Source organism: Lissotriton helveticus, chromosome 11 (genome assembly GCF_964261635.1).
Source record: "Lissotriton helveticus chromosome 11, aLisHel1.1, whole genome shotgun sequence".
NCBI lineage: Eukaryota > Metazoa > Chordata > Amphibia > Caudata > Salamandridae > Lissotriton > Lissotriton helveticus.
The window spans coordinates 1,128,159,843-1,128,180,305 of NC_136072.1; the positions used below are offsets into that span (position 1 = coordinate 1,128,159,843).

Here is a 20,463-nt window from a genome sequence, read left to right on the forward strand (position 1 = left end):
AACTTCAATAAAGACATTTAAAAAGAACAAAAACAAGGGGAGAGACAAAGTCACATAGTGAGCATAGATCTATTCACATATAACAACACATGACATACAGGTGCAGCCATATCTCCCTGTACTTATCTCCACAGCAGCACGTAGTTCTCACTTTTGCCCATAGTAGAGTTCAGTGAGCTTCACGGGTTACCAATGACGAGAGGGAATGTGGTAAATTTGCCTAAAATGTGAGTTTTTGTCTTCAATGGTCAGTGTCTTGCCACTCTTATAGTTATAGTCAGTGTCTTGCCACTCCCCAGTAAGCAGTCACTGGGGAGCATGAGCAGACCCAACTCCCTTGTGTCCTGCGCATGTCTCCCGGCTCCAAGACCGCAGCGTGCACAAGGCGGTAAATTTTAAAATTCAATGTAGTTCACTTGTTGTCGCTGTTGCCCATGTTGGAGACCAGGGAGTTTAATGATGGACCGTGAGTGGGAGGGCATGTGTCATGGTTGCCAAATCTGGAGCGCCTTTATTCTCCATTGCCTGGGTCCTGCCACTCCCCAATAGGGCAGTGCTTGACAGTCTGTGTGTTTCTTCCTGCTTACAAAAATCATCACGAAAGCGCAGTACCCAGCCTTAAAATCTCTTGCCAAAGTCTGACCCTGCACCATTCTCTTAATTTCTAAAAGGAACATCATGGAAGCAGCATGACTTCCTGGTGATGAATAGTATGGAGCCTGGCCTGTAATAAAGAAGCTGGACTACTGCTCATTTCAAACTTTGTCTTTAGGACATGATCTTCATACTGCCACATTTTCCTATGATTTGGGATTTAAACATTTTCCTGTTATGCTTTAATATGATCTGGGACATACAACTTCATGCTACTATGCTTAAAATGAAGTAGGAGATAAAATCTTGAGAAATCCACATTATTGTGATTTCTGGGTCACACCTCAACTGTACATGATGGAAGGTAGGATGTTTACTTGAATGGTTCAACTGCAAACCACAGATCCCATGAGATTAGTAGAAACTTGACTCCTACCCCTGGAATTGTGTTACAGACTGATCCCCCTCTCCTTATGAAGGTCACTAACTAATAGACCAGTCTTTCTCACAAGAAGGAAATAAGTACAGCACACAGAATAATAACAGGCAATCTGCTTTTTTCTCTGTTGCAGGGTGCAATGACATCAAAATAAGTGTCACAAATGAGCACTCTGAGTCAACAATGAATCTTATCACAGGGAAGAAGTGCCAGCCATCGATGTATGAGCAGCTGAGGGACATTGCCATAGACAACATCTGCCGGTAAGAGGTGTGCCAAAATGTGTGCCCCTAGACACTAATCCCATATACAGATCTAAGTGTTCTTTCTTCCGGTAGGCCACAAGTGCTCACGCAGACGAACAGGTAGGCTGGTCTGAGTGTGAGGTTTTCCAATGGAACAGTTGGTTAAGGAGTAAACAAGATTGCACTTTGTCGGAGGGATGGTCGGAAACAGAAGCGAGGAGGCCGTATGGGGTGAATATTGTAGGGTATTTATTAAGGAAGATCTGCAACCTTGAATAGGGTGGAGCAATTTGGGTTATCAACATAAGAGTCCAATATCGCCAAACAGTCCCTTTGGGTGGATCTTCAGTGTCCACTTCTCAGGGGATGGTCAGGTGTTCCGGTGAGTCCTGCTCTGGTGAAACTGGTGAATTCTGGACTTCCTCTTGGGTAGAGTCTTCCCGGAGTACTCAAAGGAAAGAAGAAGAATAGTGGTCACTGACCCTATCTGGGTAGCTTTAAACCCTAGTCCGTCACAACACCATGTGTAACGCTTGGGGGGGGGGGGTTAAAGGGTAAAAAGGGGAATTGTTGAAGTGAGAGGTAGGGTGTGAGAGGTAGGGCAGTACGTGCAGGTAATACTTGAGGAGCTCTTTAAGGTTCTGCATAAATGAATGGGAGTGACAATGGTGGCGCATACAGTGAATTTGAGGTCCGGGACCAGGTGGTAAACAGCGGAGGTAAACAACAGTACAAGACTATCTCCCCCAGAGGGCCCCAACCCGCAGTGCCCGTTACGTACCTGGCTCGGCCACATCTCTCTTGAGTTGTGGCGGCTCGTGCGTGTCCTCCGGGCTCCACCACTCCTCGGACCAGGTCTCGGAGTCTTCCGGGTCTTCGATGGGGTTTCCCTCGGCGTCTCCTCGTCGTAACAGGGAATCCTCGGTTCGGTCGGCGTCTGCTTTACTCTCTTCCGTCTCAGCGTGTGCGCCGAAGTGCTTCACTTCCTGCTTTTTCTGCTGGGCACAACCTTTGTTCCTGTGATCCGGTTGGTTAGGTTGCTGAGTCCCGCCTCTTCCTGGAATGGCTTCCGGGTCACCTATGCCACACTGTGGGGCGGGTAAAAGATTCCCGGTTACTGGGCTGTCCGTATCATCGCTGCTGTCATCGTCGAGAAAGTGGTAAGGAGACCAGCGGGACTGAGTATCAACGGGGAGCGTTTTGGTGGGTGGTCTCTCCTGTCTCTGACCCTGGCCTTTCTCACACACTTACATCACTAGATTCCACCAAGAGAAGGGGGGGGCACTGCAGCAACTCAATTCTGTGCCACATACTTGTAGATCAAATGAGGCCAGCTTTTAGCCCTAAGTTGCCCACTACTTCATTGCTCATTTATAATAAGCACAACATTCACAAATCACATCTTTCATGTTCCCTGAATGTTTAACTTGTTTGTAACTACTGCATAGCTCAAAGCTTAGTAAAAGCTCTAACTAGGTGGCATCACAGGTGAATGTTGATTCCACATTACTGGCCTTGTGTTGCTGCTGTTCTCATTGCCTAGAAATCCATAGTTCCAAGAAGCCAATTTGTTGAATTGCATAGAGCATACCTGTGCACAGTCATACACCATAGGCTCTTTGGCTGTGATGCTTTGAATTAGCCACCCATTTTGTCTTTGCATTACAGTGCTTTTGCTGGAGGCCTGTAAATGCAAGGACACCTACTGGAATTTCTCTTGTTGCTTCAATGTATCCATGCCCTGACAGCTAATACACCTGAAGCTGCAGTGTACCTATGATCTACGAGACAGCACCCAGGAGCTGCTGTGTACCCGTTTAGGGAGAAGTAGTATCCACTACAACATGTGCCATCCAAGAGAGCTAGCACCCAAATGGCTCCTCTGTAACAGTGCTCTGAGAGATATCAGCCATGAAGCTGCAGTGTACCCATGCCCTCAGGGCGAGCACACGTCAGGAGGATATCCATTCCATGATTGGGAGCACACCATTCTTCTGCAGTATATCTGTATCCCAAGAACTTGTACAACATATATCGGGAGCATACCTGTTCCATGATAGCTACCACCCCATACATCTGCAGTCTTTCTGGCGTAGCTCCATTTGAGGTATCGAGTTAGAGTCCACTATTGCTAATCACATATACAAGTAATTGCTAAAAATCACATGCTTTGCATACTCCTGTCATCTAGTATTGGGTGCAGACTTTGCAAGTTGTTAATCTCAGAAGTAGAGGTTTCCGCCCTTAGTGCATTTTGACATTTAGTCCACTTTGAGGTTTTTATTTGTCATTAGGTTAGGATTTGCATTTCACAGCACCAGGACCCTTTACCAAAAAGGGGGGACAGTAGGGCTTTTTAAAGAGGTCCAGTAAACGTGCCCTATCAGGTCATGCGAACAAAGAGATGGATACTGTTCCTCTGGGAGTCGTGTCTAGGGAATCTGGACGTGGGAGCTAACCACCAGCTAGTCAGTGGTGGTGGGGGGAAAGATTTTTTTGCTGGAAGCACTGGGAAAAAGAGGGATGTGGGGATCCCGCTTATGCGGAACTAGGGTCCTCATACACCCAGCAAGCTAGGTGTCATGCTTCATCATTTGGACCTGCTCCTCGTTGGGCCGGCGCTGCAATGCCCAACGGGCACCCGCGAAGGGGCTCTCGGAGATCTTTTGTTCCTTTGCCGTATGATGAAGTGGGGGGGTGTGGGCCGTGGTGGTGTAGATATGGTTGGGTGCGGCGGGTGCATTAAAAAAGGTTGGATATTCCAAAGAAAGTTTTATTCCGGCTGGTAATCCACCTTATTAAAAAGTATGGAGTGGCAATACCCTTATGAAGGGGTGCTTAGTTAACACTATGCTCAACTCTCAGGGTCGACATGTTTCTTGCCTGTTGGTTGGGAATACCGTGGCAATTCTTCAGGACCTATATTGTGAAAAAGTGAAAAAGGATGTGTATATATATCTACACTAAATGGTGCTGCTAAATGCTAACTACCATCCAGGGGGCACTACTATTGTCCTTTATTGTAGTGCCTGTCTGAGGACCTAGGGAGACAAAAGGTGTGGAGAAAAAAGACAGATAGCATCAGTCATCCCCTATACATTTACTAGGTTCTCCCTAATAGGTCATCAACGATATCTGTATCCTCCTAAAGCATATTAGTACAGTGCTCAGGCAATTTTCACAGTGCAATGACAAACATTAAAAACCATAAAATGGGCGTGGCTAGCGGCCGACAATAGCGGCAGCAAACTAGAGAGGCTCCCGGCGTAAGGCAGCATCCCACAACAATCCGCATTTTAATCCGTTTAACACCTTACTCGAAGGGATGCCCGGGTCCTCTGACCGAGTGGCAACTCACGGAGCAATTTCGAAGCGGCGGAGCACCGGTAAACGGCAGGGAAACGACGCGACTGAAGGGGCCTGGCGCCAGCCGGCTGGCAGCGGGCTGTGGTAGAAGCGGCGCCCGGGCGGAAGTGAGACCTTAGCGGGGACCGACTGCCGGAAGTGGCCGCGGTGAAGCGGTAATCTGGAAGAGCCGGAGAAACAGCTGCGGGAGCCCCGCGAACTGTGAATGGGGACCGTGCTGCGGTGGTGCAAGGCGGGCAGCGGCGAAGAAGAAGGGGACCGGACACCGTGTTACGGGTAATGGCGCCGCCGCTTTACGGAACTGCAGCAAACCGGGTGGAGTGACTATTGTATGACGGACGCTAGGCACCCGCACTGAAGGCTCCACAGGTGCCACAGAACAAAAGGAAATAACGTCATAGTGGCCGAGAGCGTGACGCATAACTCCCCGCTGAGCGCCTGCCCATATCGCCCTCGAGACCTAACCTGGGCACAGTGGACATCGCAAGAACGGAGGCGCAAAGTGAATGCAGGCGACCCCCCCCCCCCCTCCTGTTTTACTAAGGCAACACCCGGCTACGCAGCAGCAGGCGAGGCGACTCTGGTACTACATACAACGGCCGTGTGGAATGACGCAGTGCTCGGCCCACACATCAGCCTAAGAGGGGAAATCAGTGGTCAAGGTGGTGATGCAATATCCCAAATACTCCCCTGACCCGCTGAACTGGAGCTACACGGGCCGCGCAAAATGGCGGCGGTCTTGATGCATCACGTCATCCTACATCATATAAAGTAGAAGCTGACCAAGTGAGGGAAGCCATTGGGATGGCCCTAATTGGGGCGGATTTCGCTGTGGCCGCACTAACATGATAAGCAAGAGCCTATTCAGACCTGCACCTTACACCCAACACTCAGGGGTAGGTGCACGAGGATCGGACAGCTGTCAAGAACCCGAACGGGAGGAGTGTGAGAACACCCCCCCCCTCTGGACGAGCGACACGCCACTCGGAGGTAAGAAGACTGTCGGGTCATCACCATGGCTGGCAGAGGAACTAAACATAATTCCACACAAGCCAAGCTAGATAAATTCGCCTATGACAAGCAAAATCCCCCTCCGGCGGAACAACGCAAGTCCATGGGGAAAATGGAGGAGAGCGAAGGGGCAAAGAAAGCCACGTTAGACGATGTGATGAATGCCCTGGCACAGGTGCAGGCGACGGTGGGGGCAACGGCGACAGAAGTAACCCTGATACGTGCGGACTTCTAAAAAATGAACGAAAGGGTGAAACAAGTTGAAGTTGTGACTAAATCCTTGGTAGAAGATGTATCGGAGCTGCAAGTGGAAATGGAGAAAATGCAAGCCGAAAACAAATCACTCAGGGAGAAGTTAGACGATCAGGAAGGGCGCTCTCGGAGGAACAACGTCTGAATACTTGGAGTTCCGGAATCGGAAGCTACAGGAGCTATGGACCTTTACGTGGAGGAATTGATTAAAAAGCAGCTCAACCCCAAGGGACTCTCACACTTCTTCTCTGTGGAAAGGGCCCATAGAGTACCAGGAGGGAAGCCGAAGCCGGGTCCCCCCCCGAGGCCAATACTAGCAAGACTTTTTAACTTTCACGACCGGGACGCCATTCTGCAGGCGGCCAGAGTGGCTCCGGCCATCCAAATTCAGAACTCCAAGGTATCCTTTTTCCCAGACTACACGGCGGAAGTTTCGCGAAGGAGGAGGACGTTTCTTGAGGTTAAAAAGACGCTGCGAGAAAAAGAAGTGCCCTACTCAATGCTGTTTTCAGCCAGACTCTGTGTAGTCGCTGACAAGAAAGTCTGGTTCTTCGACACCCCAGATGCGGCCAGGGACTGGCTCGAGGGTTGGCGCACTGTAGGACCTCCACGCAGATCCCATAGGACAAACCACGGACGCCGCGATGACAGCCGGACCGGGTCACAGACATCTGGCAGAGAAGACGCGGACAGGTCTCCGACTCAGGAACATACTGAGGCCGACTGAGGAGAATAACCCGGAACACCCGGGGCAGTAAAGGACGCTGCTGTTTTTTCTACTTGAACTAATTGCATGGTGGTCGCGGTTGGACACTGGCCTGGGACACCCGGAAGAGTGCAGGGATGCCGCCTGCCCGGGGAGATACTCTCCCCCAACACGCAAGTACTCTGGTTGTGGGATGGGTTAAGCGCTCTGCTCAGTTGGGGAGGCGGGCAGTTGAAGGTCCGTTAAGCAGGGAGGGGGGGGAAAGGGAGGACGGTTGGTTGGGTTGTTTCTTTTTGTTTCTTTTTCTTCTTGTATTGTAATGAAGACGACATGTTTCCTGAAAGTAGAGGCATTACAGGATTTACCCCCCGCAATGCTACGTACACTGATAGATGGCTGCACAGGTGGCAGATGCACCTGAGACTCGTATAACCCGCCAGTCCGCTTTAACAGTCCTAACTTGGAATGTTAGGGGATTGGGGGATAAGGTGAAGCGTGGCCTAGTGCTGCAATACCTAAAGCGTTGTAGCCCGGCCATAGTTTTACTGCAAGAAACTCATCTGGTAGGCTCGGCATCAAAGGCAATGGATAGATGGTGATATAAGTTCATTGCACATGCAGACTTCTCATCGGGTTCAAGGGGGACAGGGATACTAATAAGAAAGAACTTTCAGTTGGTGGTACGGCAGACACGTGTAGATACACAGGGACGCTTTGCAGCGGCAATGGTGCAGTGGGAGGGCCAGCTTTTTAATTTTGTGTCCGTATACATCCCGCCAGGCCTACATGCTACAGCGCACACGGCCCTCACGGCCTTTCTCTTGACTCTGCCGACAGCGACATTAAAGATAGGGGGCGACTTCAATGACGTTGCCGAACAAGACCTCGATAGACACCCACATACGGCAACGGTGCGGGGAGCCGGACGACTCCTCGGACTACTTGACGCCCTGGGACTCACGGATTGCTGGAGACACAAACACCCTTACGATAGGCAATACACTTACTACTCAGCTGCCCACGATTGCCTCTCCTGGATAGATTACATCTTGATGTCTGGGGATGGGCTGAAGGGCATTGAGGAGATAGACATCCGCCCTAGGGGAATATCCGATCACTCTCCACTGCGACTTACATACACGAACCACCGCCCCCATAGAAGCCGAATTTTCCCAATCCACGCGAGCTACCTGCAGGTCCCCTCTCTAATGAATGGTTTAACCAGGGTTACTGAACAATATTTCCAGGAGAATTCTGGATCGGTAGATTCACACAGTACCTTGTGGGAGGCTTACGAAACGGTCCTACGCGGGCAGGCCATAACCTCCGTTGCTGACCACAAGCGAACACAGCGACGGGAACTTGGCGCTTTGGAGGAGTCGCTTAACACTGCGATCTGGGAACAGGAGACTCGACCGTCCCTCGGGGCTGCCCAGGCTGTCCGGCTACGGCGCACCGAGTGGATGACGTACTAGAAAGAAATGGTGCTAAATACAATTCAGGCCACCCTTCATAGGGTTTACGAGCTGGGGGACAAGGCTGGAAAGATGCTGGCTTGGCTGGACAAAAAGGAGAGAGCGGGTAGAGTCATTGCACAGCTGACATCACCTTCTGGCCATACGACCTCGGATCCCGAGGCCATAGCCGACCTACTTGCAGACCACTTCGAAACACTATATGCCCCCCAGGCGCAGTACTCGATGGAGGAGTAATATGATTATATCAAAGATTTGACCATTCCTGCCCTCTCCCCAGAAGCGGTGCTCCAACTTGAGGCAGATATCACCGTGGCAGAACTACAGGAGGCAACCTACGCATTGGCATCTGGCAAGGCACTGGGCCCCAACGGGTTCCCAGTGGAGCTGTACAAGAACTCAATTCAAATCACGGCCCCCCATCTCCTCAAAATGTTTACCGATAGCCTGGAAGCAGGAGAACTCCCAGGCTATCTTGGCCTGCCGGGACGATATAAAAGAACCAGCTGTTCTCCTTTCCCTTGACGCCACTATGGCATTTGACACCGTGGAATGGCCCTACTTATTTGCTGTGCTTCAGCATATGGGCTCTGGCCCCAAGTTCTGCGTCTGGATACGATTACTTTATACCGGGCCCCTGGTCCAGGTGGTAGCAAATGGCCACATATCTAGGGACTTCCCGCTCGGTCGAGGGACTAGGCAGGGTTGCCCGCTCTCCCCCCTACTGTTTACTCTGGTCCTTGAACCGTTAGCAATTTGGATCAGATAGGAACCATCCATTAAGGGTATCCGATGGTCACCGGCGTGGGAAGATCGCATATCTCTCTACGCGGACGATATCCTTCTCTATCTCCCCTCTCCCAAGAAGTCAATTCTTGAGCTTCTTAACGTCTGCGAAAAATTTGGGAGAGTGTTGGCATATAGGATTAACTGGACTAAATCGATCCTATTCGTTCTTGCAGGCCACCCACCGTCGCTCCCGGCGAGCTGCCCTTTGAGCTGTACAGACGCGGCGTTTAAATATCTGGGTATTTATGCTTCGTCAGACCCGGACGAATTCTACGCCCTGAATTTGAAACCCCCACTGGACCGTTTCAAACGGGATGTGAAAGTATGGCGTTCCCTCCCTCTTACTCTCCTTGGCAAAGCTGCACTGTTCAAAATGATGACGCTTCGCCGCTTCCTGTACGTTCTTGAAAATACACCGTTCCCGGTCCTCCCCTCCTACTTCACAGGGATCTCATCTGCGGTTTCAGCTTTGCTGTGGGACGGTAAGCCGGCACGGATTGCTCAATGCAAACTGGTAAAAGACTGGTATGATGGTGGCATAGCACTCCCTAACATAGAACTATACTACTGGGTGGCCCATCTCAAACAAATTAACTACTGGTTGCATTCCCCGCAAACTGAACCCGCTTATATGGCTGATAGACAATGCTTGGAGCCCAGAGGTTTGTTGCGAAACCTCTATAGCCGTAGTGTGTCTACCGACCTGGTTGGACCGACGCGACACACGATTCTACTCTGGTACAAAGCACACAGATACCTCCAATGCACTAACATAATCACGCAAATGACACCATTGTGGGACTCATACAGACTAGGTTTCCTTTGCAACAGTAAAGGGTTCCAGGCGTGGGACAACATAGGCATATCGGTTGTGGGAGACCTTTGGAAGTGTAGTGTAGTTCCTATAGTCCCAATAGGCTCTGCGCATTGGAATAATATCTTCAGTAGTGTAGACGTAGGACTGAGGTTAACTAGGTCTCTACTGACTATATTAGACTTAAGTTTTTTGCCAGCTAGCTCAGAGTTCACTAGAAACTTTCTCGAATAAGCGAGGAGGAGTTTAACCTCCCTGGATAGACAAGAAGGGATTTCGTTTCTGACAACCATAAAACATGACAACTTTGCTCTCCCTGAATAAGAGTGTATCTCTAGAGTCGTGTGAAAACAAAAGACAGCTATTTCACTCAGTCAATAAGTGCGTACTTAGTTTCACCAGATTGCAGAGAAAAAGAGAGACAGACGTTTTCAATAAAAGGTGTTATTTATTGAGCAGTCTCTTTCCTCATACAAGAGAAATGAATTGCTACAATTGCAATACTTACAGTTAAGTAAAGTGCATACAGTAAAAGCAGGATTATGAAATAATACTGTAAAAGCATTGATATGGTTTCTTAGCCATATGATACTTTAAAATGGATAAAATAGATACATACATATTATACATTGACTAATCGTACTCAACTGGTGCTTCTAACTACGCCTACCCCGGTGTACCTGACCTAAGCCTAATACGTGGGTAGGAGTAAGTAAGTAGCAGTTTAAGTTAAGTTTGTTTTGCCAAGAATCTGACTCAAGAATTCTCCGTAAGGGTTTAGTCAGTTCAGTACCTGGGTATTAGAAGGCAGGAGGGCTGGTATCTCTCTCTCAGGACTCGGTATCCCAGTCACCCGCAAGGGTAAGCTGGAAACGCCGGAGGCTGGATTTCTCGGCAAGAGAAAAGACAGCGTCTTTCTCAGCGCGTCAAAAGGGAGGGGCAGCGTCCGTGGGCTCTCGCATCAGCTGGGCTCTCGGGCAAGAAGTAGCTGCTCCAGATTCATCACCACCGTGCGTTTACTTAAGGCAACGTTGGTATATTTATACCTGAAAGGTGCCGGGTTTGACGTAAGACTGCACATAAGACGTCAATAAAGATGTCTCTAAGAACTGCTCGTTCTTACAGTGCTTTACAGGAGTTCTCGGACGAAATCAAAACAAAGCAGCGGGGATTTCCCAGGTTGCTGGAGGCTTGGATTTGTTTAGGAACTCGGTGTGCTTTCTAGGGGGCTGGAGGAGTAGGCTTGCTTAATGTGACAGCATGCGCTATGACTGAATTATGAAAAGGGTTTCTATGCCGTTGTAGGGATATTATTGATTTATAACCGGACAAGGGCAAAGAATAGGAATATCGATTCAGGTACCTAGATAAACACACTACACCCACTCCACGAATTCATGTCCATAATTACTAAACTAAGCAATAGTAAACATATCTAACGGTGCATGTGTATACCGATCCACCCCAAAATACATTTTTTGCATCTGAAATGGCATATGCGAAATACACGAAAAATGAGTATAGGTACAGTATTTCAAGCAGAGTAATCATTCATAAAATAGGATGCATATATATCAGCGGAATGATTTTGCGAAAATTACACATGAAATGGCTCTTAATACAGAAAAGAAAAGTGCGAGACCATTTCATCACATATAAATACAGTTATTTGTAAATATGCTAGAGGCTGAGGTAATATATTGTCTCTAGAGTTCCTAAAAATAGAAGCTCTGTTCTCTAAGAATAGTTCTACTTTAAGCAGAGGATGAGTGCCAAAAAAAGGTAAATATTTTGGAATCGGGGAAAAAAAATAATTTCGTTTTTCAAGGGAAGAAGTCAAAACAGTTCCAAATATTTCCAGAAGCTTTTGTTTTTCAAAGCTGAAGGCCAAATTCAGAGTTCAGGGAACGCTGAGTGCTCGTTTGCTTAAAAGTTATTCTTTTTGTTCAGGGGAGAACATAATTTCAGACAGACTTTCAAAAAAGCAGTTTACCGCTTCAGGTGAAAGTTCGACCAAGTTGGAAATTTCCGCAACTGTGCAGTCGTGAGAATGATTGCTATCATCAATGTATTGATCAGCATTGCTCACAGAAGGTCGTACCTGGTTGATGCTGCTCTCATCTTGCACTTCACTACCCTTTAATCGCAGTGGTGAAGTCTCAAAGAATGCCGTCATCAGGATGGGTAACCGCTGGGGACAACACGATGCATGAGCCGTTACAGGACTTAGCAAAGTATCTGTATCCAATGGTACTTCTGATTGTAGTGTGAGACAGACGTCCAACACGCATTCTTCTCCGCACAGCATACATCTTAACACGGGTAAGATACAATTCTGCCAGATGGGTCTGAATGAAAGAAACCAGGTCATATTCAGATCTCTTAGGACTCAAGGACTTTAGTTATGCGGTCCCGATAGCGTATAGCTAGGATCGTTTCTTCCATTGTTGCTGGAGTCTTGTCTGTGACATGGCTTGCCATAACGAAGCAGGAGTATCAAAAATAAAATGCCTGCTACGAGTCCCAACAGGAGTGGAAGGCCGCCAAAGATCGAATGGACAAAATTAGGAAAGATGCCCAGGACTGCTTTAAAAGGTGACAACAGTCCCGAAAAAATTGTCTTAAATACACTCTGGATACCATTCGTATCTGAAATGTTTAAGATTTGGTTTAGCATTTCTGCGAAGTGTAAGGGGCAATTTGTTGATAAAAGGTTATGTATCTCTGCCGTTGTCCTTGCAACTTGGAGATCATACGTTTCTTTTGATGACGTCAAGGGCACAGGCGTCTGTAGAAGAACAGACTTCATTCTGCTTAAAGTATCAATTCGAATAGAAGAGATTTTCAAACTGGGCCAAATTTTTCCCTCACTGTCTGGAGTGTCGTTCGGAAACAATACTTGCATACAACAAGTGACCATGGAAGAAACGCTTACTAGATAAGCTTTTCCTGGCACCAAGCCACAACATCTGTGGTCCACTATTAGAATGTAGCTCCCGTTCGAAAGCCGTCTAAAGAATGGCTCTATTCGAGTTGCAGGTGTGCCAAGCTGGTGACATGAAAGGTTATTTGAAGTCCCCTCACAGGCCCCATGTAGATTTATACCTTTACACAGAAGTATACCACTTAGTGATTTTTCACAATTATTACCACTAAGAAATACATTCTGTCCTTTTTCACTATAACATGTGTGTGTGTAAGGTAATTTCCATGTTGACTTAATGTATCCTTTACCCAACCTTTCATACTGGCCTGCCTGTATATACTTTTGGCAGTATTGAAATTGGAAAGTTGTTATCGGAATAGTTATTTTTCCGTGTATTATCCATTCAATGACCGGTCGTTCTGACATTGTCAATGGTAATCTCTCAAGTTTTTCAATGCTCAGAATTGTATATTCTGCTCCTCTTTGTGCCAAGCTGATTTGTATATCAGTAAGGTTAAAGATAGAGAACAGTGACTGACCATGTTGTAACATTAGTAAGTCCTGCTCTATTATATCGATTGCAGATGATACAACACTGTCCAGTGAATATATTCTGGAAGACAGTCATTAACCCATTGTCCACAACAGAAAGTGATTTTTCCAAATGAATACGGTCAATTTCCCGTATTTTCTTTGCTGTTTCAATTTGAGTTTCTTTCCAAGCTTCGTTATAAGCTGCATATATAGAGTCCGCTATGAAACGTTTTTGACGCTGTTTGCGTGGTCCCATAATGAAATCACGCAAGTCAGCACCTTCTTCAAGTAAAGTTAAGTGTTGCTTAATTTCTGCCAGTGTGGATAATGTAGCCATTCGAGGCAGAGTTTTCCTACACTGTATGTTGTTACTATCCCTGGATGTTGTCTCTGGGAGTATCTAGGGTCTGGCCTGGTCAATTTGAACCCCTGTATTTTGTTCAGGAATCTATCTTGACAGTTATTTGTGTCTGTGGGCCAGATCAACCATTTTTTCCAATCAGTATGTGTTCTGTTTTGGTTTAAAATATGGGATACGTCTATCTCAACATCCGTAGTGCTATTACTGTCAGGGGTTGGCTTTGGAATAGACGGTTTGTTTAAGTCTTTAATTTTGGCTAGGCCAAGACAGGTTGTTTGTTGAATTGTGTCATTCAAAAATATAATTTGTTCTGGGATCTTGCAGGCTCTGAATAATGAATCTATACCTCGCACTTGCCAATCTTTGGTACCCCAGATGGTTTTTATTTCAATGTTATTTTTCCAACAATCAAAAGCAAATGTATTCATTTTTTCAAAAAATGTTTCTGAATAGATTAATTTTGTATTTGTCAGCATGGTTTTCATTCCTGTCTTATTTAACAGTTTGAAATAAAACGTTTCTGCTTCACTTGTGTTAAACCCTGAGAAGTATGGGAATTTCTCATAAAATGTTTTTGAACTACCTTTTGGTAGAGTTGCACAATGTTCCCATTGATTATAATTTAAAACATTTCTAGGTTGAGCAGATTTATGCAAATAATGGTTAGCATAGTGATTGTAGCAGTACATCTGTTCATAATTTGATGAACCTTGTAAATAATCATGTTCTGTAAATTTTGCTGACATAACTAAGTCTGACAACATATCATTAATACTTTCAAAGTCCCAATCATCAGTGAATGTGCTCGGTTTTACAAAGTCACTTAATGAAACCTTAAATTGATGAGGATACTTCAAGAGCTCGACCGGGCCATATATTTCGTAATCTGTTTTGTCCCATGCTACCCCACCGGGTATCGGATTGGCTGTGAAGTTTACTGAAGAAAGTTCTCTTTTCTCGATGTGTGAAGACTTGTGTGGCTTTAGGACCAGGTTGATATTCTGGCTTGCTGTGTCCATTGTAATATATTTTCCCTCAATGAAGTGTTCCAAGCATAGCACCATGATGAGCCAAAGCAGGAGGAAAAGTACACCTAGCACCACCCAAAATTCAATCCATGGGGAAATCAGATAGGTTTCTTGTAGTTGATGAAAGAGTTCTTTAGTTTTGTCTTTAAACGTTTTTGTTGTTGTTGGCTGTTCCTCAGGTTCGCTTGGATCCTCAGAAAAGTCATCGAAATTGATGAAGTAGCCTGATGCAGTTCTGTCAATTGTTGGAATTGCTTCTGGATTTTTCTTTGTTTCATTAGCATAGTCTGTGGCTACATCGTTGTAGACAGGTGTTTCTTGACGAATTGTTGCAATTTGGGTTTTAAGATGCATAAGTTCCATGGCTTTGTTGCATAGTCCTCGTTGATTCACTGTAGGTTTATCAAATGTGATTAGTCTCTCAGTTTGAACCTCTTTATTTGTAGCAAACTTTGGTGTTCTGCTATTTCTTGGGAGTCCACTTGGCCTACTACTTATTATTGGCCACATGATTGTGGTTTAACCAGGTCAATGGATACAACTCGGTTCTCCTTTTTACCAGCAAGTGGCGGTAGTACAACTGATCTTGTTCCGTTGACAGCTAAGACAGGTACTGCTTTTCTATAAGAAGGCCCAAATTCCTTCTTCACCGCGATTTTCTCTCTGACCAGATCCCCAATCTTTGGAATCCAGACAGGCCTTGCTGGGACAGGTGGTTTCTCTTCAGTGGCTGTTGGCTGTTGTTTCAACTTTATGTTGCTCAGGTCTTTTCTTGTTTCATTAAGTCCTGTAAAATAGCCAAACGATCTTCGATATCAAAGTATTTTCTTTCTACCACTGAAGTCTGACTATCGAGATCCTGGATATGCATTCTAGTCCCGAACAATAGTTCGTACGGACTGAAACCTTTTAGAGAATTTCTTGGCAGATTGTTAAGACTACGTTGGACACTTATTAGATGTTTGACCCACCCAACCCCCGAACCTAATACCTTCGCCGTTATAGATTGCTTTATGTCTCGGTTTTTTCTTTCCACAATCCCGTTTCCCTCAGGATGGAAGGGACAAGAATACCGCAATGCAATGCCCATGCTGGTCATGGCCTCCTTATAAGCTCGAGAGCTAAAAGCAGGACCCTGGTCAGAGTGTAGCATGCCAATTGCGTATGTGCCGATAAAGACTTGCAAATCTTTTATAACAGTTCAGACGTCAGCCGAGAGCTGGGGTCTACATTTTAAGTGCAACTAGTCTCTCTATGTTAATTTGACGCTTTATTCCTACTGGGTTTTGCATATAGATAGCATTGTCCTATCTAAGCGAAGGGCCATGGCTATACACCGGCAGGTTCGCCACTGCGATCTCTGTTGCAGTCTGGGCAGTTTATTGCGAATTTGTGATGTTGCAGGCTCATTCCTGGCCACCAGTATATTGATTGTAATTCTTTCAGAGATTCCTTAATCTTAAGGTGTCTTAGACCCTCACCCATGTGTGCGTCTGCTATTAACAATACTCTCCTGTTCGTGTTTGGAATTACCCTATCCCCCACTCCAGGGATTTTGCATCGATTATGTATGTATAATTGAGTGGATAGTTGACGGGTAGCGCTGCACAGTCGCCTTTTGATGACGTTTTTACCGCCAGCATCGTTTCCCCGTCTATGTATTTTCCTGAACGCTTTTTTGTAGCTACGGAAGCCGTCTTAGTTGCTTCCGCTGTGGCTGTCTCAGCCAATGAATTCCCTGAAACGTGAACGCCATCACGTTCATGACTCAGTGTATGTATCACGTGAGTCTTTGGTAGTTCTTTCTTTAAAAGAACTACTTGTTCCCAAACCGATTTTTGCTTTATTGTGGCACCTGTGTCATCTTTGTAACCATTTTGAACCCATTTCTGCAAGTCGTTATTGTATGATTTGACGCAGTAATATGAATCGCACACTATTAGTGTCGGGAATTCGCGATCGGCATTATCTAGCGCCATTTTTAACGCTGTTACTTCAGTTTGTTGTTCTGAATTGTTCTCTACAGAGTGTGATATTGTTACCAGAGGTCTCAATTTACCTCCGCGCCACACGTTTTTAACCATCTCGCATGTGGCGTTATAGGCTTGTTTTCCCCAAACTGAGGGTTGTGCATATCCGTCTGTATATATTACACAGGCGTACTGTTGTATGGGCAGAATGTCGATTGACAGAGGATATTCTCTTTCATATTCTAGATTTTTTAATCTTTTCATGTTTGGGCCAAAATAGTATTTCACTTTGTCTGTAGCAAGAGAATTTTCCCATTGTATCCATTTTGGATTTAATGCCACGGTAGTTAAATTACATGGGCTTGTTAATGCCTCAAAGGCTGATTCTGCTGTTATAACAGTAATCCGTCTGCCTTCGGCTTGGTCTCTTTCTTTTGCTACAGCTGTTTGAACCGCATGTACAATGTTTTCCTTAATACTGAATGTTTTTTCAGCTTCTGAGTACAAATGTGATTTGTATGCTATTGGTACCGTTTCTCCCTCATTAGAGGTTAGGTATGTGAATCCGCATCTTCCTGGGATGACCCGGATCACAAGGTTGCGTGTGTTATCGCGTGTTTGCAATTTTGTTTTAGCTAACATGTCTGTTTGCAATGATCTCAAAATCTCTGTGTGTTTTTGAGTCCAATAGATTGTTTTAAAATTTTGTTTGATTAGTTCATATAGAGGTTTAACCCTCTCTGCATAATTTAGAATGTAAGTTCTTCCGAAATTCAGGAAACCTAGAATTGATTGTAAGTTTTTCAGCGTTCTTGGTGCTTGGATTACAGCACATTTCTCTAAGAAATTGTCTGCCAGGCTTTTGCCTTCACTTGATAATTCATATCCTAAAAACAGGACAGTTAGATGGGCAATTCGTGACTTTTTAAAGTTGAATTTGTAACCCTCTGCTGCGAACCCAAGTATTATGGTGTTCACTCTTTTCAAGTGAGTATCCAAGTCATCATCTGTTAGATAGATGTCATCGACATCATACATTTGTAGTAACTCTGTTACTCTTGCTGAGAATAATCCTGGGCTGTTCTTGAACCCCTGTGGGAGTCGACAGAATTTTTCTACGAGCCCATTATTGAGAAAGCGGTCAAATACCTGCTTTCAGGTGCTATGTTTTGACAAAAGAATCCATTAGAGATGTCTAATGTTGTTTTGTATTTTTTGCGCACAATGTTATTCATTAGTGCTGCACTATGTGAGTTTTGTACTGCAAACGTTTTGCAACATGAGTTTAGATGTCTGTAGTCCAAAACTAGACGATATGAATCGTCTGGCTTGGAGACAGGAAACAAAGGATTGTTTATTTGTGAGGTGCAAGTTTCAATCACCCCCTGGTATTCAAGTTGATCTAAGATCTCCCTGACCTGTTTTTTAGCTTCTTGTTTAATTGGGTACTGCCTTTGTGCAGTTGGTTTACTTTTTAACTGGATTTTGTGAGGAGGAGAGTCCTCATCCCATCCAACATGGTTTTTATATAATGCAGGAGCTTGGGCTACTGCCCACTTTCTTGCAAGTGTATATTTTTTATGAATTGGAATGTGATTTGAGAAGGCAGGCATAATCATTTTTCAGCTAAAAGGATGTCATAGCCTTTTGAGAGGTTATCCCAAAATAGACCCCTTATTTTCCTAGTCTTATCTCCCTCTATACGTAATGTTATTTCATATATTTTATGAGGTTTGCTAACTCTGGTGTCTGCAGTTTCCACCTGAATGTATTCATTCGTGTCCACTGTCTCCAGATGATTCATCAGGATCTTGCGAGCTATGCTCACTTCTGCTGCGCTGTCTAGCATTGTCTGAGCCCACTCTCCGTTTTTCAGCTGTGTCCTCAGGATCCTCGGCATGTTTGTTTATTTTAATACTGGCTACCTTCTTTTTTGGAAATTGTAATTTTTTACTTTGATGAGCAGGTTCCTTGTCTTTGGACTTGACGTGCTCTTCCCTGTGTTCTGACCGTCCTCTTCTTTCCGATTTCTGCAAGGAAGTCTGAAAAGATCGAGAGGGACGTGTATCAATATCTTGATATCTATCAGGTTTCTTCAAATTATCCCTATTTCTAAGGTTGTATCTTTTCTCAGAGGGCTCCCTATGGGGAGACTTGTGTCCTTGGTCCGGAGATCTTTCTCTCCGCCGAGGAGACTTTCCTCTGGACTGGAATCTTTTTTCTTTGGGAGTGGATTGTTTATTTCCATCCCAGCTCTTTTTTGGAGTGTTTAGATTATTTTTAATAAATATCTTTTCAGGATTTCCAGTTAGTTGGGGTTTTTCTGGTTTCCCACCCAAACTATCTCTTCCTAGCTCTTCATAGGATTTTTCTATGATTCTGGCAAGTTCAAATGGTTGTTCTGCTATATCTGTTTCTTTCAATTTCTGGCGGATCGCCACAGATGCTGCTTCTCCTTTTATGTTAGATAATAATAAAGCTGTAGTAATTTCATACCCAGAGTTAAAACAGGTTCTGGACCGTATTCATTTTGAATCTGTCTTAGCACATCGGGTATTACCGCCATGGACAGAATACCATGTGTTTTCGTGTAAATGGAAGCATATGTTGAAAGTAGGCTGAAACCGTCAACATTATCGGCGCCCTCTTGCTCTCCTTAACCTTTTTGTGCGCGTAAAACAGCCGCCATTTTGAACACCATGGCTTCCCTGCTCCCGCCGAGAGCCAGCGCGCCTCTCTCCCACTCCTAACTTCGCCGGCATCCCCCGCATACTGACAACCCCCCCTGCCTGCACCTGCCGCGAATCATAAAACCCCTCTTCAGCGCTGCTCTGCCCCAGACCCTCGTCCTGTTCCCAGCGCGACACCTCCCCTCTTCCCATTTATGATCCCCGGCCCTTTGATGCAAACCCCATTTCCCCGTGTGCCCGTTTGTCTTCCCCGTTCCCAGGCCGACACCCAGCTCTGCCGATACCAATCCCTTGCCCCTCCCCGTACAATAGAAAGCTTCCCTCCTCAAAGGACCCCCGAGATGATCAAAGCCCCCCCATCCCACGAGATCCGATCGAAACCCACACACTCCGTGAATCGGCGGAATATCCAGCTGCGCGATGATCATCACCTGTTGTGAACGGGGCGGGGACTTCCACTGTAATCTTGCGTGGGAACGGGCTGGGAAGGGGGGGATTCTAAGGATGTCTTTCCGTACATCAAAGTATCGACGAAAATGTGTTACATGCAATAAACAGATAAACGTGTGTATAAGAGGCCAGGCCTCAGGGATGCAGTTAGAGCACCTCAGAACGATACCTTCTGTCCGTTTCGTTGTGTTCTCCTCCGGAGAGAATAAAAACCTTGTTTCCTGCTTTCCAGTCTCCAGCGCCTGCCTCTTCAGTAGTTTAACTTCTTTGTGGGTTCAAGAGGCGACACCGCCGGGCAATACTTAAGGATCTTATATTCTGGTTGGTAGTGCCCCCCCATTTAGTTTCTACAATTGGCGTCCCAAGCGTGGGGCCCATCAGCGACCCATGGATCCAGTGGGAGAGGTCCTGACGACAAAGTGAACGACTGCAACGATCGGGAACGCGTCTGTCCGATAGACCCTCGTCTGACAGCCGATCATCCGAACTTCACTGGTTCCGAACAGACCTCTCTCGAGTGATCTACGGTCCTGACTGGGAACCATCAGGAGTGCCGCGAGGATAACGAAGAAGAGAGGACGATCGGGCGCTGGATTCGGAAGACAGGAAACTGTCCATGCGGTCCGGGTAAGGTCGTGTCACCACGACAAGTTGCGAAAAAATTGCTTGATTGCTTGTTTGTTAAAAAATACTAGTATTGCTCTTTTTATTTATTTGGAGATTCACTGTCTGCAAACGGAGAAACAACAGGCTCTCTCTTTGCAAACAGTGGAGGATAGGTAGGGCGGCAGCCGTGCTTATTTTTCTCCCCCA

The 20,463-nt window shown here is 45.9% G+C and overlaps 1 protein-coding gene across 2 annotated transcripts in view; it reads left to right on the top strand.

Annotated features, from left to right (window-relative positions):
- Positions 1-20,463, top strand: part of PI4KA (phosphatidylinositol 4-kinase alpha) — a 517,988-nt gene that overhangs the window by 131,836 nt on the left and 365,689 nt on the right. For both annotated transcript variants that reach the window (XM_078667865.1, XM_078667866.1), the window contains exon 14: positions 1,167-1,296. In XM_078667865.1, the coding sequence (XP_078523991.1) occupies positions 1,167-1,296 (130 nt within the window). The remainder of the gene's footprint in view (positions 1-1,166; positions 1,297-20,463) is intronic.